Genomic DNA, 23,609 nt, shown 5'->3' with positions numbered 1-23,609 from the left:
CCTGCTTGCTGTGTATATGCCTGCTTGATGTGTGCATGCTTGCTTGCTCTGTCCATGCCTGGTTTCTGTGTGCATGCCTGGTTGCTTTGTTTATGCCTGCTTGCTGTGTACATGCCTGTTTGCTGTGTACATGCTTGATTGCTGTGTGCATGCTTGCTTGCTTGTTCTGTGCATGCCTGCTTTATGTGTGCATGCTTGCTTTCTGTGTACATGCATGCTTGCTGCGTGCATGCCTGCTTGCTGTGTGCATGCCTGCTTGCTGTGTACAGGCCTGCTTGCTATGTGCATGCCTGCTTGCTGTGTACCTGCCTGCTTGCTGTGTACATGCCTGCTTGCTGTGTGCATGCCTGCTTGCTGTGTACATGCTTGCTTGTTGTGTACATGCCTGCTTGCTGTGTACATGCCTGCTTGCTGTGTACATGCCTGCTTGCTGTGTACATGCCTGCTTGCTGTGTACATGCCTGCTTGCTGTGTGCATGCCTGCTTGCTGTGTACATGCCTGCTTGCTGTGTACATGCCTGCTTGCTGTGCACATGCCTGCTTGCTGTGTACATGCCTGCTTGCTGTGTGCATGCCTGCTTGCTGTGTGCATGCCTTCTTGCTGTGTACATGCCTGCTTGCTGTGTACATGCCTGCTGCTGTGTACATGCCTGCTTGCTGTGTGCATGCCTGCTTGCTGTGTACATGCCTGCTTGCTGTGTACATGCCTGCTTGCTGTGTACATGCCTGCTTGCTCTTGTGTCGCTGCTTGCTGTGTGCATGCCTGCTTGCTGTGTACATGCCTGCTTGCTGTGTGCATGCCTGCTTGCTGTGTACATGCCTGCTTGCTGTGTACATGCCTGCTTGCTGTGTACATGCCTGCTTGCTGTGTGCATGCCTGCTTGCTGTGTACATGCCTGCTTGCTGTGTACATGCCTGCTTGCTGTGTGCATGCCTGCTTGCTGTGTACATGCCTGCTTGCTGTGTACATGCCTGCTTGCTGTGTGCATGCCTGCTTGCTGTGTACATGCCTGCTTGCTGTGTACATGCCTGCTTGCTGTGTACATGCCTGCTTGCTGTGTACATGCCTGCTTGCTGTGTACATGCCTGCTTGCTCTTGTGTCGCTGCTTGCTTCATTAATTATGTCCACTTCTGATCGCCTTTGTGTCTTCAAGGTTAATTTATTGATGCTTGTTTGAGTGCGTGTGTCGTTGCTTGCGTGCTTGGTTGCTTGTGAGAGTATGCTGTCTTGCGTGCATGAACCCTTGCTTGTGTCCACCTGCTGGATAGTGTTGACTCCTGCTCTCTAATAGTGCATTGATGCTTACTAGTATACGTAACTGCTTGCTAGTATACGTAACTGCTTGCTAGTATACGTAACTGCTTGATAGTATTCGTGACTGCCTGTTAGTATTCACTACTGCTTGCTATTTCACATGACTAGTAATATATACAGCTGCTTGTTAATATACATAACTGCTTGCTAGTATACAAGGCTGCTTGATAGTATACATAACTCCTTGCCAGTATATATATATATATGGCTCGTAGTTAGTATACATGACTGCTTGATGGTATATATGCCTGCTTTATAGTATATGTGACTGGTTGCTCGTATGCTTGGCAGCTTGCTAATATTCATGGCTTCTTGCTATTATACATAACTGCCTGCTAGTATACATAGCCGCTTTCTAGTATACATGCCTGCTTCCAAGTATACATGACCGCTTGATGGTGTATAGGCTTGCTAGATAGTATACACGACTGCTTGCTTGAATAAATATATGCTTGATATTATACATGACTGCTTCCTTGTATACATGTTTGCTTGCTAGTATACATGACTGCTTGTTAGAATACTTGGCTGCTTGCTAGTATACATGACTGCTTACTAATAACCATTGCTGATTGTAAGTATTCTTAACGGCTTGCTAGTATACATGACTGCTTATTAGTATACATAACTACTTATGGATACACATAGCTGCTTGCTAGTATACATGACAGGCTGCTGGTGTACAGGGCTGCTTTGTAGTCTACATGACTGGTAGATAGTATACATGCATAAATGACAGTATACCTGAATGCCAAGGTGCATTCCTAGTATGTATAACGTCTTGAACCTTAATGCTGTTATGATTGTCTGATTGTAGTGTTGTCACTATCCTTGTATGACTGATTGTATTGTTGTCACTATCCTTGTGTGACTGATTGTGGTGTTGTCACCATACTTGTGTGACTGATTGTAGTGTTGTCACCATCCTTGTGTGACTGATTGTAGTGTTGTCACTATCCTTGTGTGACTGATTGTGGTGTTGTCACCATCCTTGTGTGACTGATTGTAGTGTTGTCACCATCCTTGTGTGACTGATTGTAGTGTTGTCACTATCCTTGTGTGACTGATTGTGGTGTTGTCACCATCCTTGTGTGACTGATTGTAGTGTTGTCACCATCCTTGTGTGACTGATTGTAGTGTTGTCACTATCCTTGTGTGACTGATTGTGGTGTTGTCACCATCCTTGTGTGACTGATTGTAGTGTTGTCACCATCCTTGTGTGACTGATTGTAGTGTTGTCACTATCCTTGTGTGACTGATTGTGGTGTTGTCACCATCCTTGTGTGACTGATTGTAGTGTTGTCACCATCCTTGTGTGACTGATTGTAGTGTTGTCACTATCCTTGTGTGACTGATTGTAGTGTTGTCACTATCCTTGTGTGACTGATTGTAGTGTTGTCACCATCCTTGTGTGACTGATTGTAGTGTTGTCACTATCCTTGTGTGACTGATTGTAGTGTTGTCACTATCCTTGTGTGACTGATTGTATTGTTGTCACTATCCTTGTGTGACTGATTGTGTTGTTGTCACTATCCTTGTGTGACTGATTGTATTGTTGTCACTATCCTTGTGTGACTGATTGTAGTGTTGTCACTATCCTTGTGTGACTGATTGTGTTGTTGTCACTATCCTTGTGTGACTGATTGTATTGTTGTCACCATCCTTGTGTGACTGATTGTAGTGTTGCCACCATCCTTGTGTGACTGATTGTGGTGTTGTCACCATCCTTGTGTGACTGATTGTCGTGTTGTCACCATCCTTGTGTGACTGATTGTCGTGTTGTCACCATCCTTGTGTGACTGATTGTGTTGTTGTCACCATCCTTGTGTGACTGATTGTGTTGTTGTCACCATCCTTGTATGACTGATTGTCGTGTTGTCACTATCCTTGTATGACTGATTGTGTTGTTGTCACCATCCTTGTGTGACTGATTGTGTTGTTGTCACCATCCTTGTATGACTGATTGTCGTGTTGTCACCATCCTTGTGTGACTGATTGTGGTGTTGTCACCATCCTTGTGTGACTGATTGTGGTGTTGTCACCATCCTTGTGTGACTGATTGTGGTGTTGTCACCATCCTTGTGTGACTGATTGTAGTGTTGTCACCATACTTGTGTGACTGATTGTAGTGTTGTCACCATACTTGTGTGACTGATTGTGGTGTTGTCACCATCCTTGTGTGACTGACTGATTGTGGTGTTGTCACCATAATTGTGTGACTGACTGATTGTGGTGTTGTCACCATCCTTGTGTGACTGATTGTGGTGTTGTCACCATCCTTGTGTGACTGATTGTGTTGTTGTCACCATCCTTGTATGACTGATTGTGGTGTTGTCACCATCCTTGTGTGACTGATTGTGTTGTTGTCACCATCCTTGTATGACTGATTGTGGTGTTGTCACCATCCTTGTGTGACTGCCTGATTGCTTGCGTGCATGAACACCTGTTTGGATGATTCTCTGTTTTCTTTGCTGCCATTATTCATTGCTTGAGCATTTGCTTGTTTGCTTGTTTGGGGTTTTCTTCCAGTTAGACTGAGTGCGTGCACGCTAAATTGCGTGGTACATGTACGCTGGACTGAGTGAAGGTATAATTGGCAGGGTTCGCCTACACTTCACTACGTATGTGCACGCAAGCTGTGAGAGTGCTCGCTACAGTGTGTGCGTGCACACAAGACTGTCTGCGTGCACTCTAGCCTGCGTGTGTTCACGCTTGAATCTGTACGTGGACATATGGCTGTGAGTGTTTGCATGCCTCTCTCAGTGCGTGTACGCTTTACTGTTTGCTTGCACGCTAGACAGTGTGAGTGCACTCTACAATGCTTGCGTGAATACTTTACTGTGTGCGTGCACGCTAGACAGTGTGAGTTCACGCTTGACTCTGCACTTGCAACCTAGAATTTATGCGTGTACGCTTAACTGTGTACGTGCACGCATGACTGTGTGCATGCATGACTTTGCGTGCACTCATGACTGTAATTGCACTCATAATTCTGCGTACTAGCTTGTCCATGTGCGTGCATGCTTGATTTAGAGCGTCATGCATGGCTGTTAGTGAACGGTGAACATGCACGCAAGAAGTATGAGTGCATGACTGCGTGCCTTCTAAACCATGTGCGAGCATAAATGACTTTTTGCGTGCATGCTAGACAGCGTGAATGTAGCGCTTTTCTGTTTGCGTGCACGCTAGACTCTTTGGTGCATGCACGATTCCTTGCTTACACGCTTTAATGAATGCGTGTTTACCTCACTGTGAGTGCACGAATAGACCGTCTGCGTGCACTTTTGATTGTGTGCGTGCACGCTTGGGTGTGTGCGTGCACTCTTGATTGTGTGCGTGCATGCTTGGGTGTATGCGTGCACTCTTGATTGTGTGCGTGCATGCTTGGGTGTATGCGTGCACTCTTGATTGTGTGCGTGCATGCTTGGGTGTGTGCGTGCACTCTTGATTGTGTGTGTGCACTCTTGATTGTGTGCGTGCACGCTTGGGTGTGTGCGTGCACTCTTGATTGTGTGCGTGCACGCTTGGGTGTGTGCGTGCACTTTTGATTGTGTGCGTGCACGCTTGGGTGTGTGCGTGCACTCTTGATTGTGTGCGTGCACGCTTGGGTGTGTGCGTGCACTCTTGATTGTGTGTGTGCACTCTTGATTGTGTGCGTGCACGCTTGGGTGTGTGCGTGCACTCTTGATTGTGTGCGTGCATGCTTGGGTGTATGCGTGCACTCTTGACTGTGTGCGTGCATGCTTGGGTGTATGCGTGCACTCTTGATTGTGTGCGTGCATGCTTGGGTGTATGCGTGCACTCTTGACTGTGTGCGTGCACGCTTGGGTGTATGCGTGCACTCTTGATTGTGTGCGTGCACGCTTGGGCGTATGCGTGCACTCTTGATTGTGTGCGTGCATGCTTGGGTGTATGCGTGCACTCTTGACTGTGTGCTTGCACGCTTGGGTGTATGCGTGCACTCTTGATTGTGTGCGTGCACGCTTGGGTGTATGCATGCACTCTTGACTGTGTGCGTGCACGCTTGGGTGTATGCGTGCACTCTTGATTGTGTGCGTGCACGCTTGGGTGTATGCGTGCACTCTTGATTGTGTGCGTGCACGGTTGGGATTGTGCGTGCACGCTTGGGTGTGTGCGTGCACTCTTGGGTGTGTGCGTGCACGCTTGGGTGTGTGCGTGCACTCTTGATTGTGTGCGTGCACTCTTGGGTGTGTGCGTGCACGCTTGGGTGTGTGCGTGCACGCTTGGGTGTGTGCGTGCACGCTTGGGTGTGTGCGTGCACGCTTGGGTGTGTGCGCGCACGCTTGGGTGTGTGCGTGCACGCTTGATTGAGTGCGTGAACTCTTGGGTGTGTGCGTGCACTCTTGGGTGTGTGCGTGCACTCTTGGGTGTGTGCGTGCACTCTTGGGTGTGTGCGTGCACGCTTGGGTGTGTGCGTGCAGGAAGTCGCTCGCATACAATAATTATATTCAAATCTGAATATGGAACTGGCTTACGTTCTTCCAGTGCCCAATAGCGTCCGTTCGCTGTACGGTTCGTTAATTCGAACAATGCTTCTATATCAACGTTGTCAATCATATTAATGATCTGGTAGGTCGTGATCATGTCTGCCCAAGCCTCCGTCCCTCCAGTGTGTAGTGTTGAGAATGACAAGGTTGGAAGAGTTGTGTTCGTGCCGTCAGGTGATCATTTGTGTTTGTTTGTTTGTGTCAGGCAGTTGTGTCCTGTGCTCACCTATTAGCGCTTGCTGGGGTTGAGCTCTGGCTCTTTGGTCCCGCCTCTCAACCGTCAATCAACTGGTGTACAGATTCCTGAGCCTACTGGGCTCTATCATATCTACACTTGAAACTGTGTATGGAGTCAGCCTCCACCACATCACTTCCTAATGCATTCCACCTGTTAACTACTCTGACACTGAAAAAGTTCTTTCTAACGTCTCTGTGGCTCATTTGGGTACTCAGCTTCCACCTGTGTCCCCTTGTTCGCGTCCCTCCTGTGTTGAATAGTTTATCTTTGCCAGCCCTGTCAATTCCTCTGAGAATTTTGTAGGTTGTGATCATGTCTCCCCTTACTCTTCTGTCTTCCAGTATCGTAAGGTGCAGTTCCCGCAGCCTTTCCTCATAACTCATGCCTCTTAGTTCTGGGACTAGTCTAGCGGCATACCTTTGGACTTTTTCCAGCTTCGTCTTGTGCTTGACAAGGTACGGGCTCCATGCTGGGGCCGCATACTCCAGGATTGGTCTTACATATGTGGTGTACAAGATTCTGAATGATTCCTTACACAGGTTCCTGAACGCTGTGTCTGTTTCTGTGTTTGGCAGCTGGCCAGGTGTGTACAGGTCACATGTGGCGCTGCTTGGTGGTCGCCTAAAGATATTTAGCAGGTGTTTGGACTTGGTTGGATTTGGACTTGTTGGTATTATATATGTAAACAGAGGTCTCCTCCTCCTAATATGTGCTCGATGAGGATACAACAATAGACAGTGGTTCAGGACTTGACGGTGGTCCAGGACTTGATAACGGCCCAGGACTTAATAATGGTCCAAGACTTGACAGTGGTGAGGACTTGATAATGGTCCAGGACTTGATAATGGTCCAGGATTCGACAGTTACCCAGGACTTGACAATGGTCCAGGACTTGATAATGGTCCAGGACTTGACAGTGGTTCAGGACAAGATAATGGTCCAGGACTTGATAATGGTCCAGGACCTGACAGTGGTACAGGACGTGATAAGGGTCCAGGAATTGATAATGGTCCAGGACTTGATAATGATCCAGGACTTGACAGTGGTCCAGGACTTGACAATGGTCCAGGACATGATAATGGTCCAGGACTTGATAAAGGTCCAGGAATTGACAGTGATCCAGGACTTGATAATGGTCCAGGCTTGATAATGGTCCAGAACTTAACAGTGGTCTAGGACTCGACAATGGTCCAGGACTTGACAGTAGTCCAGGTCTTGAGAATGGTCCAGGACTTGATAAAAGTCCAGGACTTGATAGTGGTCCAAGAATTGATAGTGGTCCAGGACTTGACAGTGGTCCAGGATTTGATAATGGTCCAGGACTTGATAATGGTCCAGGACTTGATAATGGTCCAGAACTTGATAATGGTCCAGGAAATGATAATGGTCCAGGACTTGATAATGGTCCATGACTTGATTCTTGTCCAGGACTTGACAGTGGTCCAGGACTTGATAGTGGTCCAGGACATGACAGTGGTCCAGGACTTGATAATGGTCCAGGACATGACAGTGGACCAGGACTTGATAGTAATCCAGGACTTGACAGTGGTCCAGGACTTGATAATGGTCCAAGACTTGATAATGGTCCAGGACTTGACAGTGGTCCAGGACTTGACAGTGTTCCAAGACTTAATAGTGGTCCAGGACTTGATAGTGGTCCAGGAATTGACAGTGGTCCAGGACTTGATAATGGTCCAGGACTTGATAATGGTCCAGGACTTGACAGTGGTCCAGGACATGATAGTGGTCCAGGACTTGATAGTGGTCCAGGATTTGATAATGGTCCAGGACATGATAGTAATACAGGACTTGATAATGGTCCAGGACTTGATAATGGCCCAGGACATGATAATGGTCCAGGACATGATAATGGTCCAGGACTTGATAGTGGTCCAGGACTTGACAGTGGTCCAGGACTTGATAATGGTCCAGGACTTGATAATGGTCCAAGACTTGATAATGGTCGAGGACTTGACAGTGGTCCAGGACTTGACAATGGTCCAGGACCTGATAATGGTCCAGGACTTGACAGTGGTCCAGGAATTGACAGTGGTGCAGTACTTGATAGTGGTCCAGGCCTTGACAGTGGTCCGGGACTTGATAATGTTCCAGGACTTCATAATGGTCAAGGACTTGACAGTGGTCCAAGACTTGATAATAGTCCAGGACTTGATAATGGTCCAGAACTTGATAATGGTCAAGGTCTTGATAATGGTCTAGGACTTGATAATGGTCCAGGACTTGATAGTAATCCATGACTTGATAATGGTCCGGAGATGATAATGGCTCAGGACTTGATAATGGTCCAAGCCTTGATAATGACGCAGGACTTGATAATGGTTCAGGACTTGATAAAGGTCCAGAACTTGATAATGGTCCACGACTTGACAGTCGTCCAGGACTTGATAATGGTCTAGGACTTGATAATGGTCCAGGGCTTGATAATGGTCCAAGACTTGATAGTGGATCAGGACTTGATAGTGGTCCAAGACATGATAATGGTCCAGGACTTGATAATGGTTCAGGACTTGATATTGGTCCAGGACATGATAATGGTCAAGGACTTGATAATGGCTCAGGACTTGATAATAGTCCAGGACTTTATAATGGTCCAGGAATTGATAATGGTCCAGGACTTGACAGTGGGCCAGGACTTGATAGTGGTCCATCGACATGATAATGGTCCAGGACTTGATAGAGGTTTAGGATTTGGTAATGGTCCAGGACTTGGTAATGAATGGTCCAGGACGTGATAAGGGTCCAGGACTTGATAATGGTCCAGGACTTGATAATGGTCCAGGACTTGACAGTGGTCCAGGACTTGATAATGGTCCTTGGCTTGATAATGGTCCAGGACTTGATAATGGTCAAGGACATGATAATGGTCTAGGAATTGGTAGTGGTCTAGGACTTGTCAATAGTGGAGGACTTGACAGTGGTTCAAGACTTGATAATGGTCCAGGACTTGATAGTGGTGCAGGAATTGACAGTGGTCCAGGATTTGACAATGGTCCAGAACTTGACAGTGGACCAAGATTTGAAAATAGTCCAGGACTTAACAGTGTACCAGGACTTGATAATGGTCCTGGACTTGATAATGGTCCAGGACTTGATAATGGTCAAGGACATGATAATAGTCTAGGAATTGATAATGGCCCAGGACAAGATAATGGTCCAGGACTTGATAATGGTCCAGGACTTGATAATGGTCCATAACTTGAAAGTGGTCCAGGACTTGACAGTGGTCCAGGACTTGATAATGGTCCAGGACTTGATAATGGTCTAGGACTTGACAGTGGTCCAGCACTTGACAGTGGTCCAGGATATGATTATGGTCCAGGACTTGATAGTGGTCGAGGGCTTGATAATGGTTCAGGACTTGATAATGGTCTTGGATTTGATAGCTGTCCAGTACTTGACAATGGTCCAGGACTTGATAATAGTTCAGAACTTGATAGTGGTTCAGGTCCTGACAGTGGTCAAGGACTTGATAATGGCCCAGGACTTGATAATGGTATAGGACTTGATAATGGTCCAGTACTTGATAATGGTCCTGGACTTGATAGTGGTCCGTGACTTGACAGTGGTCCGAACATGGTAATGGCCCACGACTTGATAGTGGTTCAGGATTTGATAATGGTCCAGGTCTTGACAGCGGTTCAGGACTTGAAAGTGGTCCAGGACTTGAAAACGGTCCAGTACATGATAGTGATTTAGGACTTGATAATGGTCCAGGACTTGGCAGTGGTCCAGGACTTGATAATGGTTTAGGAATAGACAGTGGTCCAGATCTTGATAATAGCCCAGGTGTTAATATTGGCCCAGGACTTGATAATGGTAGAGGACTTGACAGTGGTCCAGTACTTGATAATTGTTCAGGAATTGACAGTGGTCCAGGACTTGATAATGGCCCAGGAGTTAATATTGGTCCAGGATTTGGTAATGGTAGATTACCTGACAGTGGTCTAGGACTTGACAGTGGTCCAGGACTTGATAATAGCCCACGACTTGATAGTGGTCCAGGACATGACAGTGGTCCAGGACTTGATAATGGTCAGGTACCTGACAGTGGTCAAGGACTTGACAGTGGTCGAGGTCTTGAAAATGGCCCAGAATTTGACAGTAACCCAGGACTTGACAGTGGTCCGCCTGGACGTGATAATGGTTCAGGACTTGACAGTGGTCTAGGACTTGATAATGGTCAAGGACTTGACATTGGTACAGGACTTGAGAATAACTCAGGACATGATAATGGTTTAGGACTTGATAGAGGTCCAGGATTTGGTAATGTTCCAGAACTTGATAGTGGTCCAGGACTTAAAAATGGTCTAAGACTTGATAATAATCCAGAATTTGATAATAGTCCAGGACTTGATAATGGTCCAGGGCTTGATAATGGTCCTGGACTTGATAGTGGATCAGGACATGATAATGGTCCAGGACATGATAATGGTCCAGAACTTGATAATGGTTCAGGACTTGATAATGGTCCAGGACTTGATAATAGTCCAGGACTTGATAATGGTCCTGGACTTGACAGTGGTTCAGGACTTGACAGTGGTCCAGAACTTGATAATGGCTCACGACCTGGTAGTGGTCCAGAACTTGATATGGTCCAGGTCTTGACAGCGGTCCAGGGCTTGATAATAGATCAGGAATTGACAGTGGTCCAGGACTTGATAATGGCCCACGACTTGATAGTGGTCCAGGTTTTGATAATGGTCCAGGACTTTTTAATGGCCCACGACTTGATAGTGGTTCAAGACTTGACAATAGTCCAGGACTTGATAATGGTCCAGAACTTGATAGTGGCCCACGACATAATTATGGTCCAGGACTTGGCAGTTGTCCAGGACTTGACAGTGGTCGAGGACTTGATAATGGTCCAGGACTTGACAGTGATCCAATACTTGACAGTGGTCCAGGACATGATAATGGTCCAGGACGTGACAGTGGTACAGGACTTGAGATTGGTTCAGGAATTGATAGTGGTCCAGGAGTTGATAATGATCCAGGACTTGATAATGACGAAGGACTTGATAATAGTTCAGGACTTGATATACGTCCAGGACTTGACAATAGTCCAGGACTTTATAATGGTCCAGGGATTGAAAATGGTCCAGGACTTGGCAGTGGGCCAGGACTTGATAGAGGTTCAGGAGTTGGTAATGGTCCAGGATTTGGTAATGAATGGTACAGGACGTGATAAGGGTCCAGAACTTGATAATGGTCCAGGACTTGATAATGGTCCAGGACTTGATAATGGTCCAGGACTTGACAGTAGTCCAGTACTTGATAATGGTCCTGGACTTGATAATGGTCCAGGACTTGATAATGGTCAAGGCCATGATAATGGTCTAGGAATTGATAATAGCCCAGGACAAGATAATGGTCCAGGACTTGATAATGATCAAGGACTTGACAATGGTCCAGGACTTGACAATGTTCAAGGACATGATAATGGTCTAGAACTTAACAGTGATATAGGACTTGTCAATAGTGGAGGACTTGACAGTGGTCCAAGACGTGATAATGGTCCAGGACTTGATAATGGTCCAGGACATGATAGTGGTCCAGGACTTGATAGTGGTCCAGGAATTGACAGTGGTCCAGGATTTGACAATAGTCAAGTCCTGGACCATGATAATGGTCCAGAACTTGATAATGGTTCAGGACTTGATAATGGTCCAGGACTTGATATTAGTCTAGGACTTGATAATGGTCAGAGATTTGACAGTGGTCCAGAAATTGATAATGGTCCTGGACTTGACAGTGGTTCAGGACTTGACAGTGGTCCAGAACTTGATAATGATCCAAGACTTGATAATGGTCCAGGACTTGATAATGGTCCATAACTTGAAAGTGGTCCAGGACTTGACAGTGGTCCAGGACTTGATAATGGTCCAGGACTTGACAGTGGTCCAGAACTTGATAATGATCCAAGGTTTGATAATGGTCCAGAACTTGATAATGGCCCACGACTTGATAGTGGTTCAAGATTTGACAATAGTCCAGGACATGTTAATGGTCCAGAACTTGATAGTGGCCCAAGACATAATTATGGTCCAGGACTTGGCAGTTGTCCAGGACTTGACAGTGGTCGAGGACTTGATAATGGCCCAGGACTTGACATAGATCCAAGACTTGACAGTAGTCCAAGACATGATAATGGTCCAGGACGTGACAGTGGTACAGGACTTGAGATTGGTTCAGGAATTGACAGTGGTCCAGAAGTTGATAATGGTCCAGGACTTGATTATGACGAAGGACTTGATAATGGTTAAGGACTTGATATACGTCCAGGACTTGATAATGGCCCTGGACATGACAGTGGTCCAGGATTTGATAATGGTCTAGGACTTGATAATGGTCCAGAATTTGATAATAGTCCAAGACTTGATAATGGTCCAAGGCTTGATAATGGTCTGTGATTGATAGTGGACCAGCATATGATAGTGGTCCAGGAATTGATAATGGTCCAGGACTTGACAGTGGTCCAGGAATTTATAATGGTCCTGGACTAGATAGTGGACCAGGACTTGACAGTGGTCCAGGAATTGATAATGGTCCTGGACTAGATAGTGGTCCAGGACTTGACAGTGGTCCTGGACTTGATAGTGGTACAGAGCTTGATAATGGTCCAGGACTTGAGAATGGGTCCTGGACATGATGGTGGTCCAGTACATGACAGTGGTCCAGGACTTGATAATGGCCCAGGACTTGATAGTGGTCCAGGACTTGACAGTAGTGTAGGATTTGATAATATTCTTGGACTTGATTATAGTCCAGGACTTGATAATGGTCTAGGACTTAACAGTGGTCCATGACTTGATAGTGGTCCAGGACATGATAATGGTCCAGGACTTGATAGTGGTCCAAGACTTGATTATGGTCCAGGACTTGATAATGGTCTAGGACTTGATGATAGTCAAGGACTTGATAATGGTCCAGGACTTGATAGTGGTCCAGGACTTGATAATGGTCCTGGACTTGTAAGTGGTCCAAGAATTGACAGTGGTCCAGGACATGATAGTGGTCCAGGACTTGTTAATGGTCAAGAACTTGATAATGGTCTAGGACTTGATAATGATTTTGGATTTGATAGTGGTTCAGGACTTGACTGTGGTCCAGGACTTGATAATGGCTCAGTACTTGATAGTAGTCCAGAACCTGACAGTGGTCAAGGACTTGAGAATGGCCCAAGACTTGACAATGGTCCAGGACTTTATAATGGTTCAATACCTGATAGTGAACCAGGACTTGACAGTGATCAAGGACTTGATAACGGACTAGGAATTGATAATAGTACATGACTTGTTAATGGTCCAGTACTTGATAATGGTCCTGGACTTGATATTGGTCCAGGACTGGACAGTGATCCAGAACTTGATATTATCTCACGACCTGATAGTGGTCCAGGACTTGATATGGTCCAGGTCTTGACAGCGGTCCAGGACTTGATAATAGATCAGGAATTGACAGTGGTCCAGGACTTGATAATGTCCCAGGAGTTAATATTTGTCAAGGATTTGATAATGGTAGAGGACCTGACAGTGGTCTAGGACTTGACATTGGTCCAGGACTTTATAATGGCCCACGACTTGATAGTGGTCCAGGTTTTAATAATGGTCCAGGATTTGACAGTGGTCCAGGACTTGACAGTGGTCCAGGACTTTATAATGGCCATCGATTTGATAGTGGTTCAAAACTTGACAATAGTCCAGGACTTGATAATGGTTTAGAACTTGATAGTGGCCTAGGACATGATTATGGTCCAGGACTTGGCATTTGTCCAGGACTTGATTGTGGTCGACGACTTGAGAATGGCCCAGGACTTGACAGTGATCCTAGAATTGACAGTGGTCCAGGACATGATAATGGCCCAGGACGTGACAGTGGTACAGGACTTGAGAATGGTTCAAGAATTGACAGTGGTCCAGGAGTTGATAATGGTCCAGGACTTGATTATGACGCAGGACTTGATAATGGTTCAGGACTTGACATACGTCCAGGACTTGATAATGGTCCTGGACTTGACAGTGGTCCAGGACTTGATAATGGTCTAGGACTTGATAATAGTACAGAATTTGATAATAGTCCAAGACTTGATAATGGTCCAAGGCTTGATAATGGTCTGTGATTGGTAGTGGCCCAGTATATGATAGTGGTCCAGGACTAGATAATAATACAGGACTTGATAGAGATCCAGGACTTGATAATTGTCCAGGAATTTATAATGGTCCAGGACTTGACAGTGGTCCAGGAATTGATAAGGGTCCTGGACTAGATAGTGGTCCAGGACTTGACAGTGGTACAGAGCTTGATAATGGTGCAAGACTTGAGAATGGGTCCTGGACTTGATAGTGGTCCAGTACATGACAGTGGTTCAGGACTTGATAATGGCCTAGGACTTAATAGTGGTCCAGGACTTGACAGTAACGTAGGATTTGATAATAGTCTAAGACTTGATTTTGGTCCAGGACTTGATAATAGTCTAGGACTTAATAGTGGTCCATAACTTAATAGTGGTCCAGGACATGATAATGGTCCAGGACATGATAGTGGTCCAAGACTTGATTATGGTCCAGGACATGATAATGGTCCAGAACTTGATAATGGTTCTGGACTTAATAATGGTCCAGGACTTCATAATAGTCCAGGACTTGATAATGGTCCTGGACTTGACAGTGGTTCAGGACTTGACAGTGGTCCAGAACTTGATAATGGCTCACGACCTGATAGTGGTCCAGGACTTGATATGGTCCAGGTCTTGACAGCGGTCCAGGACTTGATAATAGATAAGGAATTGACAGTGGTCCAGGACTTGATAATGGCCCACGACTTGATAGTGGTCCAGGTTTTGATAATAGTCCAGGACTTTATAATCGCCCACGACTTGATAGTGGTTCAAGACTTGACAATAGTCCAGGACTTGATAATGGTCCAGAACTTGATAATGGCCCAGGACATAGTTATGGTCCAGGACTTGGCAGTTGTCCAGGACTTGACAGTGGTCGAGGACTTGATAATGGCCCAGGACTTGACAGTGATCCTAGACTTGACAGTGGTCTAGGACATGATAATGGTCCAGGACGTGACAGTGGTACAGGACTTGAGATTGGTTCAGGAATTGACAGTGGTCCAGGAGTTGATAATGGTCCAGGACTTGATTATGACGAAGGACTTGATAATGGTTCAGGACTTGATATACGTCCAAGACTTTGATAATGGTCCTGGATATGACAGTGATCCAGGACTTGATAATGGTCCAGAATTTGATAATAGTCCAAGACTTGATAATGGTCCAAGGCTTGATAATGGTCTGTGATTGATAGTGGACCAGCATATGATAGTGGTCCTGGAATTGATAATGGTCCAGGACTTGACAGTGGTCCAAGAATTGATAATGGTCCTGGACTAGATAGTGGACCAGGACTTGACAGTGGTCCTGGACTTGATAGTGGTCCAGAGCTTGATAATGGTCCAGGACTTGAGAATGGGTCCTGGACTTGATGGTGGTCCAGTACATGACAGTGGTCCAGGACTTGATAATGGCCCAGGACTTGATAGTGGTCCAGGACTTGACAGTAGTGTAGGATTTGATAATAGTCTAGGACTTGATTATAGTCCAGGACTTGATAATGGTCTAGGACTGAACAGTGGTTCATGACTTGATAATGGTCCAGGACATGATACTGGTCCAGGACTTGATAGTGGTCCAAGACCTGATTATGGTCCAGGACTTGATAATGGTCTAGGACTTGATGATAGTCAAGGACTTGATAATGGTCCAGGACTTGATAGTGGTCCAGGACTTGATAATGGTCCTGGACTTGTAAGTGGTCCAGGACTTGACAGTGGTCCAGGACATGATAGTGGTCCAGGACTTGTTAATGGTCAAGAACTTGATAATGGTCTAGGACTTGATAGTGGTCCAGGACTTGACACTAACGTAGGATTTGATAATAGTCTAAGACTTGATTTTCGTCCATGACTTGATAATGGTTTAGGACTTAATAGTGGTCCATAACTTAATAGTGGTCCAGGACATGATAATGGTCCAGGACTTGATAGTGGTCCAAGACTTGATTATGGTCCAGGACATGATAATGGTCCAGAACTTGATAATGGTTCTGGACTTGATAATGGTTCTGGACTTGATAATGTTCCAGGACTTGATAATAGTCCAGGACTTGATAATGGTCCTTGACTTGACAGTGGTTCAGGACTTGACAGTGGTCCAGAACTTGATAATGGCTCACGACCTGGTAGTGGTCCAGGACTTGATATGGTCCAGGTCTTGACAGCGGTGCAGGACTTGATAATAGATCAGGAATTGACAGTGGTCCAGGACTTGATAATGGCCCACGACTTGATAGTGGTCCAGGTTTTGATAATGGTCCAGGACTTTATAATGGCCCACGACTTGATAGAGGTTCAAGACTTGACAATAGTCCAGGACTTGATAATGGTCTAGAACTTGATAATGGCCCAGGACATAGTTATGGTCCAGGACTTGGCAGTTGTCCAGGACTTGACAGTGGTCGAGGACTTGATAATGGCCCAGGACTTGACAGTGATCCTAGACTTGACAGTGGTCTAGGACATGATAATGGTCCAGGACGTGACAGTGGTACAGGACTTGAGATTGGTTCAGGAATTGACAGTGGTCCAGGAGTTGATAATGGTCCAGGACTTGATTATGACGAAGGACTTGATAATGGTTCAGGACTTGATGTACGTCCAGGACTTGATAATGGTCCTGGACATGACAGTGGTCCAGGACTTGATAATGGTCGAGGACTTGATAATGGTCCAGAATTTGATAATAGTCCAAGACTTGATAATGGTCCAAGGCTTGATAATGGTCTGTGATTGATAGTGGACCAGCATATGATAGTGGTCCTGGAATTGATAATGGTCCAGGACTTGACAGTGGTCCAGGAATTGATAATGGTCCTGGACTAGATAGTGGACCAGGACTTGACAGTGGTCCTGGACTTGATAGTGGTCCAGAGCTTGATAATGGTCCAGGACTTGAGAATGGGTCCTGGACTTGATGGTGGTCCAGTACATGACAGTGGTCCAGGACTTGATAATGGCCCAGGACTTGATAGTGGTCCAGGACTTGACAGTAGTGTAGGATTTGATAATAGTCTAGGACTTGATTATAGTCAAGGACTTGATAATGGTCTAGGACTTAACAGTGGTCCATGACTTGATAGTGGTCCAGGACATGATAATGGTCCAGGACTTGATAGTGGTCCAAGACTTGATTACGGTCCAGGACTTGATAATGGTCTAGGACTTGATGATAGTCAAGGACTTGATAATGGTCCAGGACTTGATAGTGGTCCAGGACTTGATAATGGCCTAGGACTTAATAGTGGTCCAGGACTTGACAGTAACGTAGGATTTGATAATAGTCTAAGACTTGATTTTGGTCCAGGACTTGATAATAGTCTAGGACTTAATAGTGGTCCATAACTTAATAGTGGTCCAGGACATGATAATGGTCCAGGACTTGATAGTGGTCCAAGACTTGATTATGGTCCAGGACATGATAATGGTCCAGAACTTGATAATGGTTCTGGACTTAATAATGGTCCAGGACTTCATAATAGTCCAGGACTTGATAACGGTCCTGGACTTGACAGTGGTTCAGGACTTGACAGTGGTCCAGACCTTGATAATGGCTCACGACCTGATAGTGGTCCAGGACTTGATATGGTCCAGGTCTTGACAGCGGTCCAGGACTTGATAATAGATAAGGAATTGACAGTGGTCCAGGACTTGATAATGGCCCACGACTTGATAGTGGTCCAGGTTTTGATAATAGTCCAGGACTTTATAATGGCCCACGACTTGATAATGGTTCAAGACTTGACAATAGTCCAGGACTTGATAATGGTCCAGAACTTGATAATGGCCCAGGACATAGTTATGGTCCAGGACTTGGCAGTTGTCCAGGACTTGACAGTGGTCGAGGACTTGATAATGGCCCAGGACTTGACAGTGATCCTAGACTTGACAGTGGTCTAGGACATGATTATGGTCCAGGACGTGACAGTGGTACAGGACTTGAGATTGGTTCAGGAATTGACAGTGGTCCAGGAGTTGATAATGGTCCAGGACTTGATTATGACGAAGGACTTGATAATGGTTCAGGACTTGATATACGTCCAAGACTTTGATAATGGTCCTGGATATGACAGTGGTCCAGGACTTGATAATGGTCTAGGACTTGATAATGGTCCAGAATTTGATAATAGTCCAAGACTTGATAATGGTCCAAGGCTTGATAATGGTCTGTGATTGATAGTGGACCAGCATATGATAGTGGTCCTGGAATTGATAATGGTCCAGGACTTGACAGTGGTCCAGGAATTGATAATGGTCCTGGACTAGATAGTGGACCAGGACTTGACAGTGGTCCTGGACTTGATAGTGGTCCAGAGCTTGATAATGGTCCAGGACTTGAGAATGGGTCCTGGACTTGATGGTGGTCCAGTACATGACAGTGGTCCAGGACTTGATAATGGCCCAGGACTTGATAGTGGTCCAGGACTTGACAGTAGTGTAGGATTTGATAATAGTCTAGGACTTGATTATAGTCCAGGACTTGATAATGGTCTAGGACTGAACAGTGGTTCATGACTTGATAATGGTCCAGGACATGATACTGGTCCAGGACTTGATAGTGGTCCAAGACCTGATTATGGTCCAGGACTTGATAATGGTCTAGGACTTGATGATAGTCAAGGACTTGATAATGGTCCAGGACTTGATAGTGGTCCAGGACTTGATAATGGTCCTGGACTTGTAAGTGGTCCAGGACTTGACAGTGGTCCAGGACATGATAGTGGTCCAGGACTTGTTAATGGTCAAGAACTTGATAATGGTCTAGGACTTGATAGTGGTCCAGGACTTGACAGTAACGTAGGATTTGATAATAGTCTAAGACTTGATTTTGGTCCATGACTTGATAATGGTTTAGGACTTAATAGTGGTCCATTACTTAATAGTGGTCCAGGACATGATAATGGTCCAGGACTTGATAGTGGTCCAAGACTTGATTATGGTCCAGGACATGATAATGGTCCAGAACTTGATAATGGTTCTGGACTTGATAATGGTTCTGGACTTGATAATGTTCCAGGACTTGATAATAGTCCAGGACTTGATAATGGTCCTTGACTTGACAGTGGTTCAGGACTTGACAGTGGTCCAGAACTTGATAATGGCTCACGACCTGATAGTGGTCCAGGACTTGATATGGTCCAGGTCTTGACAGCGGTGCAGGACTTGATAATAGATCAGGAATTGACAGTGGTCCAGGACTTGATAATGGCCCACGACTTGATAGTGGTCCAGGTTTTGATAATGGTCCAGGACTTTATAATGGCCCACGACTTGATAAGGGTTCAAGACTTGACAATAGTCCAGGACTTGATAATGGTCTAGAACTTGATAATGGCCCAGGACATAGTTATGGTCCAGGACTTGGCAGTTGTCCAGGACTTGACAGTGGTCGAGGACTTGATAATGGCCCAGGACTTGACAGTGATCCTAGACTTGACAGTGGTCTAGGACATGATAATGGTCCAGGACGTGACAGTGGTACAGGACTTGAGATTGGTTCAGGAATTGACAGTGGTCCAGGAGTTGATAATGGTCCAGGACTTGATTATGACGAAGGACTTGATAATGGTTCAGGACTTGATGTACGTCCAGGACTTGATAATGGTCCTGGACATGACAGTGGTCCAGGACTTGATAATGGTCGAGGACTTGATAATGGTCCAGAATTTGATAATAGTCCAAGACTTGATAATGGTCCAAGGCTTGATAATGGTCTGTGATTGATAGTGGACCAGCATATGATAGTGGTCCTGGAATTGATAATGGTCCAGGACTTGACAGTGGTCCAGGAATTGATAATGGTCCGGGACTAGATAGTGGACCAGGACTTGACAGTGGTCCTGGACTTGATAGTGGTCCAGAGCTTGATAATGGTCCAGGACTTGAGAATGGGTCCTGGACTTGATGGTGGTCCAGTACATGACAGTGGTCCAGGACTTGATAATGGCCCAGGACTTGATAGTGGTCCAGGACTTGACAGTAGTGTAGGATTTGATAATAGTCTAGGACTTGATTATAGTCCAGGACTTGATAATGGTCTAGGACTTAACAGTGGTCCATGACTTGATAGTGGTCCAGGACATGATAATGGTCCAGGACTTGATAGTGGTCCAAGACTTGATTACGGTCCAGGACTTGATAATGGTCTAGGACTTGATGATAGTCAAGGACTTGATAATGGTCCAGGACTTGATAGTGGTCCAGGACTTGATAATGGCCTAGGACTTAATAGTGGTCCAGGACTTGACAGTAACGTAGGATTTGATAAAGAGTCTAAGACTTGATTTTGGTCCAGGACTTGATAATAGTCTAGGACTTAATAGTGGTCCATAACTTAATAGTGGTCCAGGACATGATAATGGTCCAGGACTTGATAGTGGTCCAAGACTTGATTATGGTCCAGGACATGATAATGGTCCAGAACTTGATAATGGTTCTGGACTTAATAATGGTCCAGGACTTGATAATAGTCCAGGACTTGATAACTGTCCTAGACTTGACAGTGGTTCAGGACTTGACAGTGGTCCAGAACTTGATAATGGCTCACGACCTGATAGTGGTCCAGGACTTGATATGGTCCAGGTCTTGACAGCGGTCCAGGACTTGATAATAGATCAGGAATTGACAGTGGTCCAGGACTTGATAATGGCCCACGACTTGATAGTGGTCCAGGTTTTGATAATGGTCCAGGACTTTATAATGGCCCACGACTTGATAGTGGTTCAAGACTTGACAATAGTCCAGGACTTGATAATGGTCTAGAACTTGATAATGGCCCAGGACATAGTTATGGTCCAGGACTTGGCAGTTGTCCAGGACTTGACAGTGGTCGAGGACTTGATAATGGCCCAGGACTTGACAGTGATCCTAGACTTGACAGTGGTCTAGGACATGATAATGGTCCAGGACGTGACAGTGGTACAGGACTTGAGATTGGTTCAGGAATTGACAGTGGTCCAGGAGTTGATAATGGTCCAGGACTTGATTATGACGAAGGACTTGATAATGGTTCAGGACTTGATATACGTCCAGGACTTGATAATGGTCCTGGACATGACAGTGGTCCAGGACTTGATAATGGTCTAGGACTTGATAATGGTGCAGAATTTGATAATAGTCCAAGACTTGATAATGGTCCAAGGCTTGATAATGGTCTGTGATTGATAGTGGACCAGCATATGATAGTGGTCCTGGAATTGATAATGGTCCAGGACTTGACAGTGGTCCAGGAATTGATAATGGTCCTGGACTAGATAGTGGACCAGGACTTGACAGTGGTCCTGGACTTGATAGTGGTCCAGAGCTTGATAATGGTCCAGGACTTGAGAATGGGTCCTGGACTTGATGGTGGTCCAGTACATGACAGTGGTCCAGGACTTGATAATGGCCCAGGACTTGATAGTGGTCCAGGACTTGACAGTAGTGTAGGATTTGATAATAGTCTAGGACTTGATTATAGTCCAGGACTTGATAATGGTCTAGGACTTAACAGTGGTTCATGACTTGATAATGGTCCAGGACATGATACTGGTCCAGGACTTGATAGTGGTCCAAGACTTGATTATGGTCCAGGACTTGATAATGGTCTAGGACTTGATGATAGTCAAGGACTTGATAATGGTCCAGGACTTGATAGTGGTTCAGGACTTGATAATGGTCCTGGACTTGTAAGTGGTCCAGGACTTGACAGTGGTCCAGGACATGATAGTGGTCCAGGACTTGTTAATGGTCAAGAACTTGATAATGGTCTAGGAATTGATAGTGGTCCATGACTTGACAGTAACGTAGGATTTGATAATAGTCTAAGACTTGATTTTGGTCCATGACTTGATAATGGTTTAGGACTTAATAGTGGTCCATAACTTAATAGTGGTCCAGGACATGATAATGGTCCAGGACTTGATAGTGGTCCAAGATTTGATTATGGTCCAGGACATGATAATGGTCCAGAACTTGATAATGGTTCTGGACTTGATAATGGTTCTGGACTTGATAATGTTCCAGGACTTGGTAATAGTCCAGGACTTGATAATGGTCCTTGACTTGACAGTGGTTCAGGACTTGACAGTGGTCCAGACCTTGATAATGGCTCACGACCTGATAGTGGTCCAGGACTTGATATGGTCCAGGTCTTGACAGCGGTCCAGGACTTGATAATAGATCAGGAATTGACAGTGGTCCAGGACTTGATAATGGCCCACGACTTGATAGTGGTCCAGGTTTTGATAATGGTCCAGGACTTTATAATGGCCCACGACTTGATAGTGGTTCAAGACTTGACAATAGTCCAGGACTTGATAATGGTCTAGAACTTGATAATGGCCCAGGACATAGTTATGGTCCAGGACTTGGCAGTTGTCCAGGACTTGACAGTGGTCGAGGACTTGATAATGGCCCAGGACTTGACAGTGATCCTAGACTTGACAGTGGTCTAGGACATGATAATGGTCCAGGACGTGACAGTGGTACAGGACTTGAGATTGGTTCAGGAATTGACAGTGGTCCAGGAGTTGATACTGGTCCAGGACTTGATAGTGGTCCAAGACTTGATTATGGTCCAGGTCTTGATAATGGTCTAGGACTTGATGATAGTCAAGGACTTGATAATGGTACAGGACTTGATAGTGGTCCAGGACTTGATAATGGCCCTGGACTTGTAAGTGGGCCAGGACTTGACAGTGGTCCAGGAAATGATAGTGGTCCAGGACTTGTTAATGGTCAAGAACTTGATAATGGTCTAGGACTTGATAATGATTTTGGATTTGATAGTGGTTCAGGACTTGACTGTGGTCCAGGACTTGATAATAGCCCAGTACTTGATAGTAGTCCAGAACTTGACAGTGGTCAAGGACTTGAGAATGGCCTAAGACTTGACAATGGTCCAGGACTTTATAATGGCTGAATACCTGTTAGTGAACCAGGACTTGACAGTGATCAAGGACTTGATAACGGACTAGGAATTGATAATGGTACATGACTTATTAATGGTCCAGTACTTGATAATGGTCCTGGCCTTGATCGTGGTCCAGCACTTGACAGTGGTCCAGAACTTGATAATGGCTCACGACCTGATTGTGGTCCAGGACTAGATATGGTCCAGGTCTTGACAGCGGTCCAGGACTTGATAATAGATCAGGAATTGACAGTGGTCCAGGACTTGATAATGGCCCAGGACATGACAGTGGTACAGGACTTGAGAATGGTTCAAGAATTGACAGTGGTCCAGGAGTTGATAATGGTCCAGGACTTGATTATGACGCAGGACTTGATAATGGTTCAGGACTTGACATACGTCCAGGACTTGATAATGGTCCTGGACTTGACAGTGGTCCAGGACTTGATAATGGTACAGAATTTGATAATAGTCCAAGACTTGATAATGGTCCAAGGCTTGATAATGGTCTG

The 23,609-nt window shown here is 45.5% G+C and overlaps 3 protein-coding genes across 3 annotated transcripts; all 3 read left to right on the top strand.

The window, feature by feature from the left end:
• Window positions 1-4,336: 4,336 nt before the first annotated feature.
• On the top strand, window positions 4,337-15,135 carry LOC138351177 (fibroin heavy chain-like). The gene is made up of 13 exons (XM_069302817.1): window positions 4,337-4,395; window positions 6,926-7,203; window positions 8,067-8,309; window positions 8,354-8,599; window positions 8,863-9,270; window positions 9,403-9,599; window positions 9,647-11,891; window positions 11,934-12,341; window positions 12,509-12,719; window positions 12,898-13,367; window positions 13,499-14,014; window positions 14,218-14,410; window positions 14,589-15,135. Exons 1-13 carry the CDS (start codon window positions 4,337-4,339, stop codon window positions 15,133-15,135), a joined length of 6,021 nt encoding a protein of 2,006 aa, XP_069158918.1.
• Window positions 15,136-15,234: 99 nt separating this feature from the next.
• LOC138351176 (putative per-hexamer repeat protein 5) lies at window positions 15,235-18,104 on the top strand. Its single transcript, XM_069302816.1, has 6 exons — window positions 15,235-15,382; window positions 15,749-16,030; window positions 16,360-16,785; window positions 16,953-17,109; window positions 17,288-17,466; window positions 17,566-18,104. Exons 1-6 carry the CDS (start codon window positions 15,235-15,237, stop codon window positions 18,102-18,104), a joined length of 1,731 nt encoding a protein of 576 aa, XP_069158917.1.
• A 99-nt stretch (window positions 18,105-18,203) lies between these two features.
• On the top strand, window positions 18,204-23,106 carry LOC138351175 (putative per-hexamer repeat protein 5). The gene is made up of 9 exons (XM_069302815.1): window positions 18,204-18,369; window positions 18,736-18,996; window positions 19,347-19,772; window positions 19,940-20,096; window positions 20,275-20,453; window positions 20,787-21,356; window positions 21,723-21,950; window positions 22,083-22,214; window positions 22,334-23,106. The coding sequence occupies exons 1-9, from the start codon at window positions 18,204-18,206 to the stop codon at window positions 23,104-23,106; spliced, it is 2,892 nt and encodes a 963-aa protein (XP_069158916.1).
• Window positions 23,107-23,609: the final 503 nt, after the last annotated feature.

This window comes from Procambarus clarkii, chromosome 48, assembly GCF_040958095.1.
Source record: "Procambarus clarkii isolate CNS0578487 chromosome 48, FALCON_Pclarkii_2.0, whole genome shotgun sequence".
Taxonomy (NCBI): Eukaryota; Metazoa; Arthropoda; class Malacostraca; order Decapoda; family Cambaridae; genus Procambarus; species Procambarus clarkii.
The sequence above is the reverse complement of the archived record's forward strand: the minus strand, read 5'-3'. Positions and strand labels throughout refer to the sequence as shown.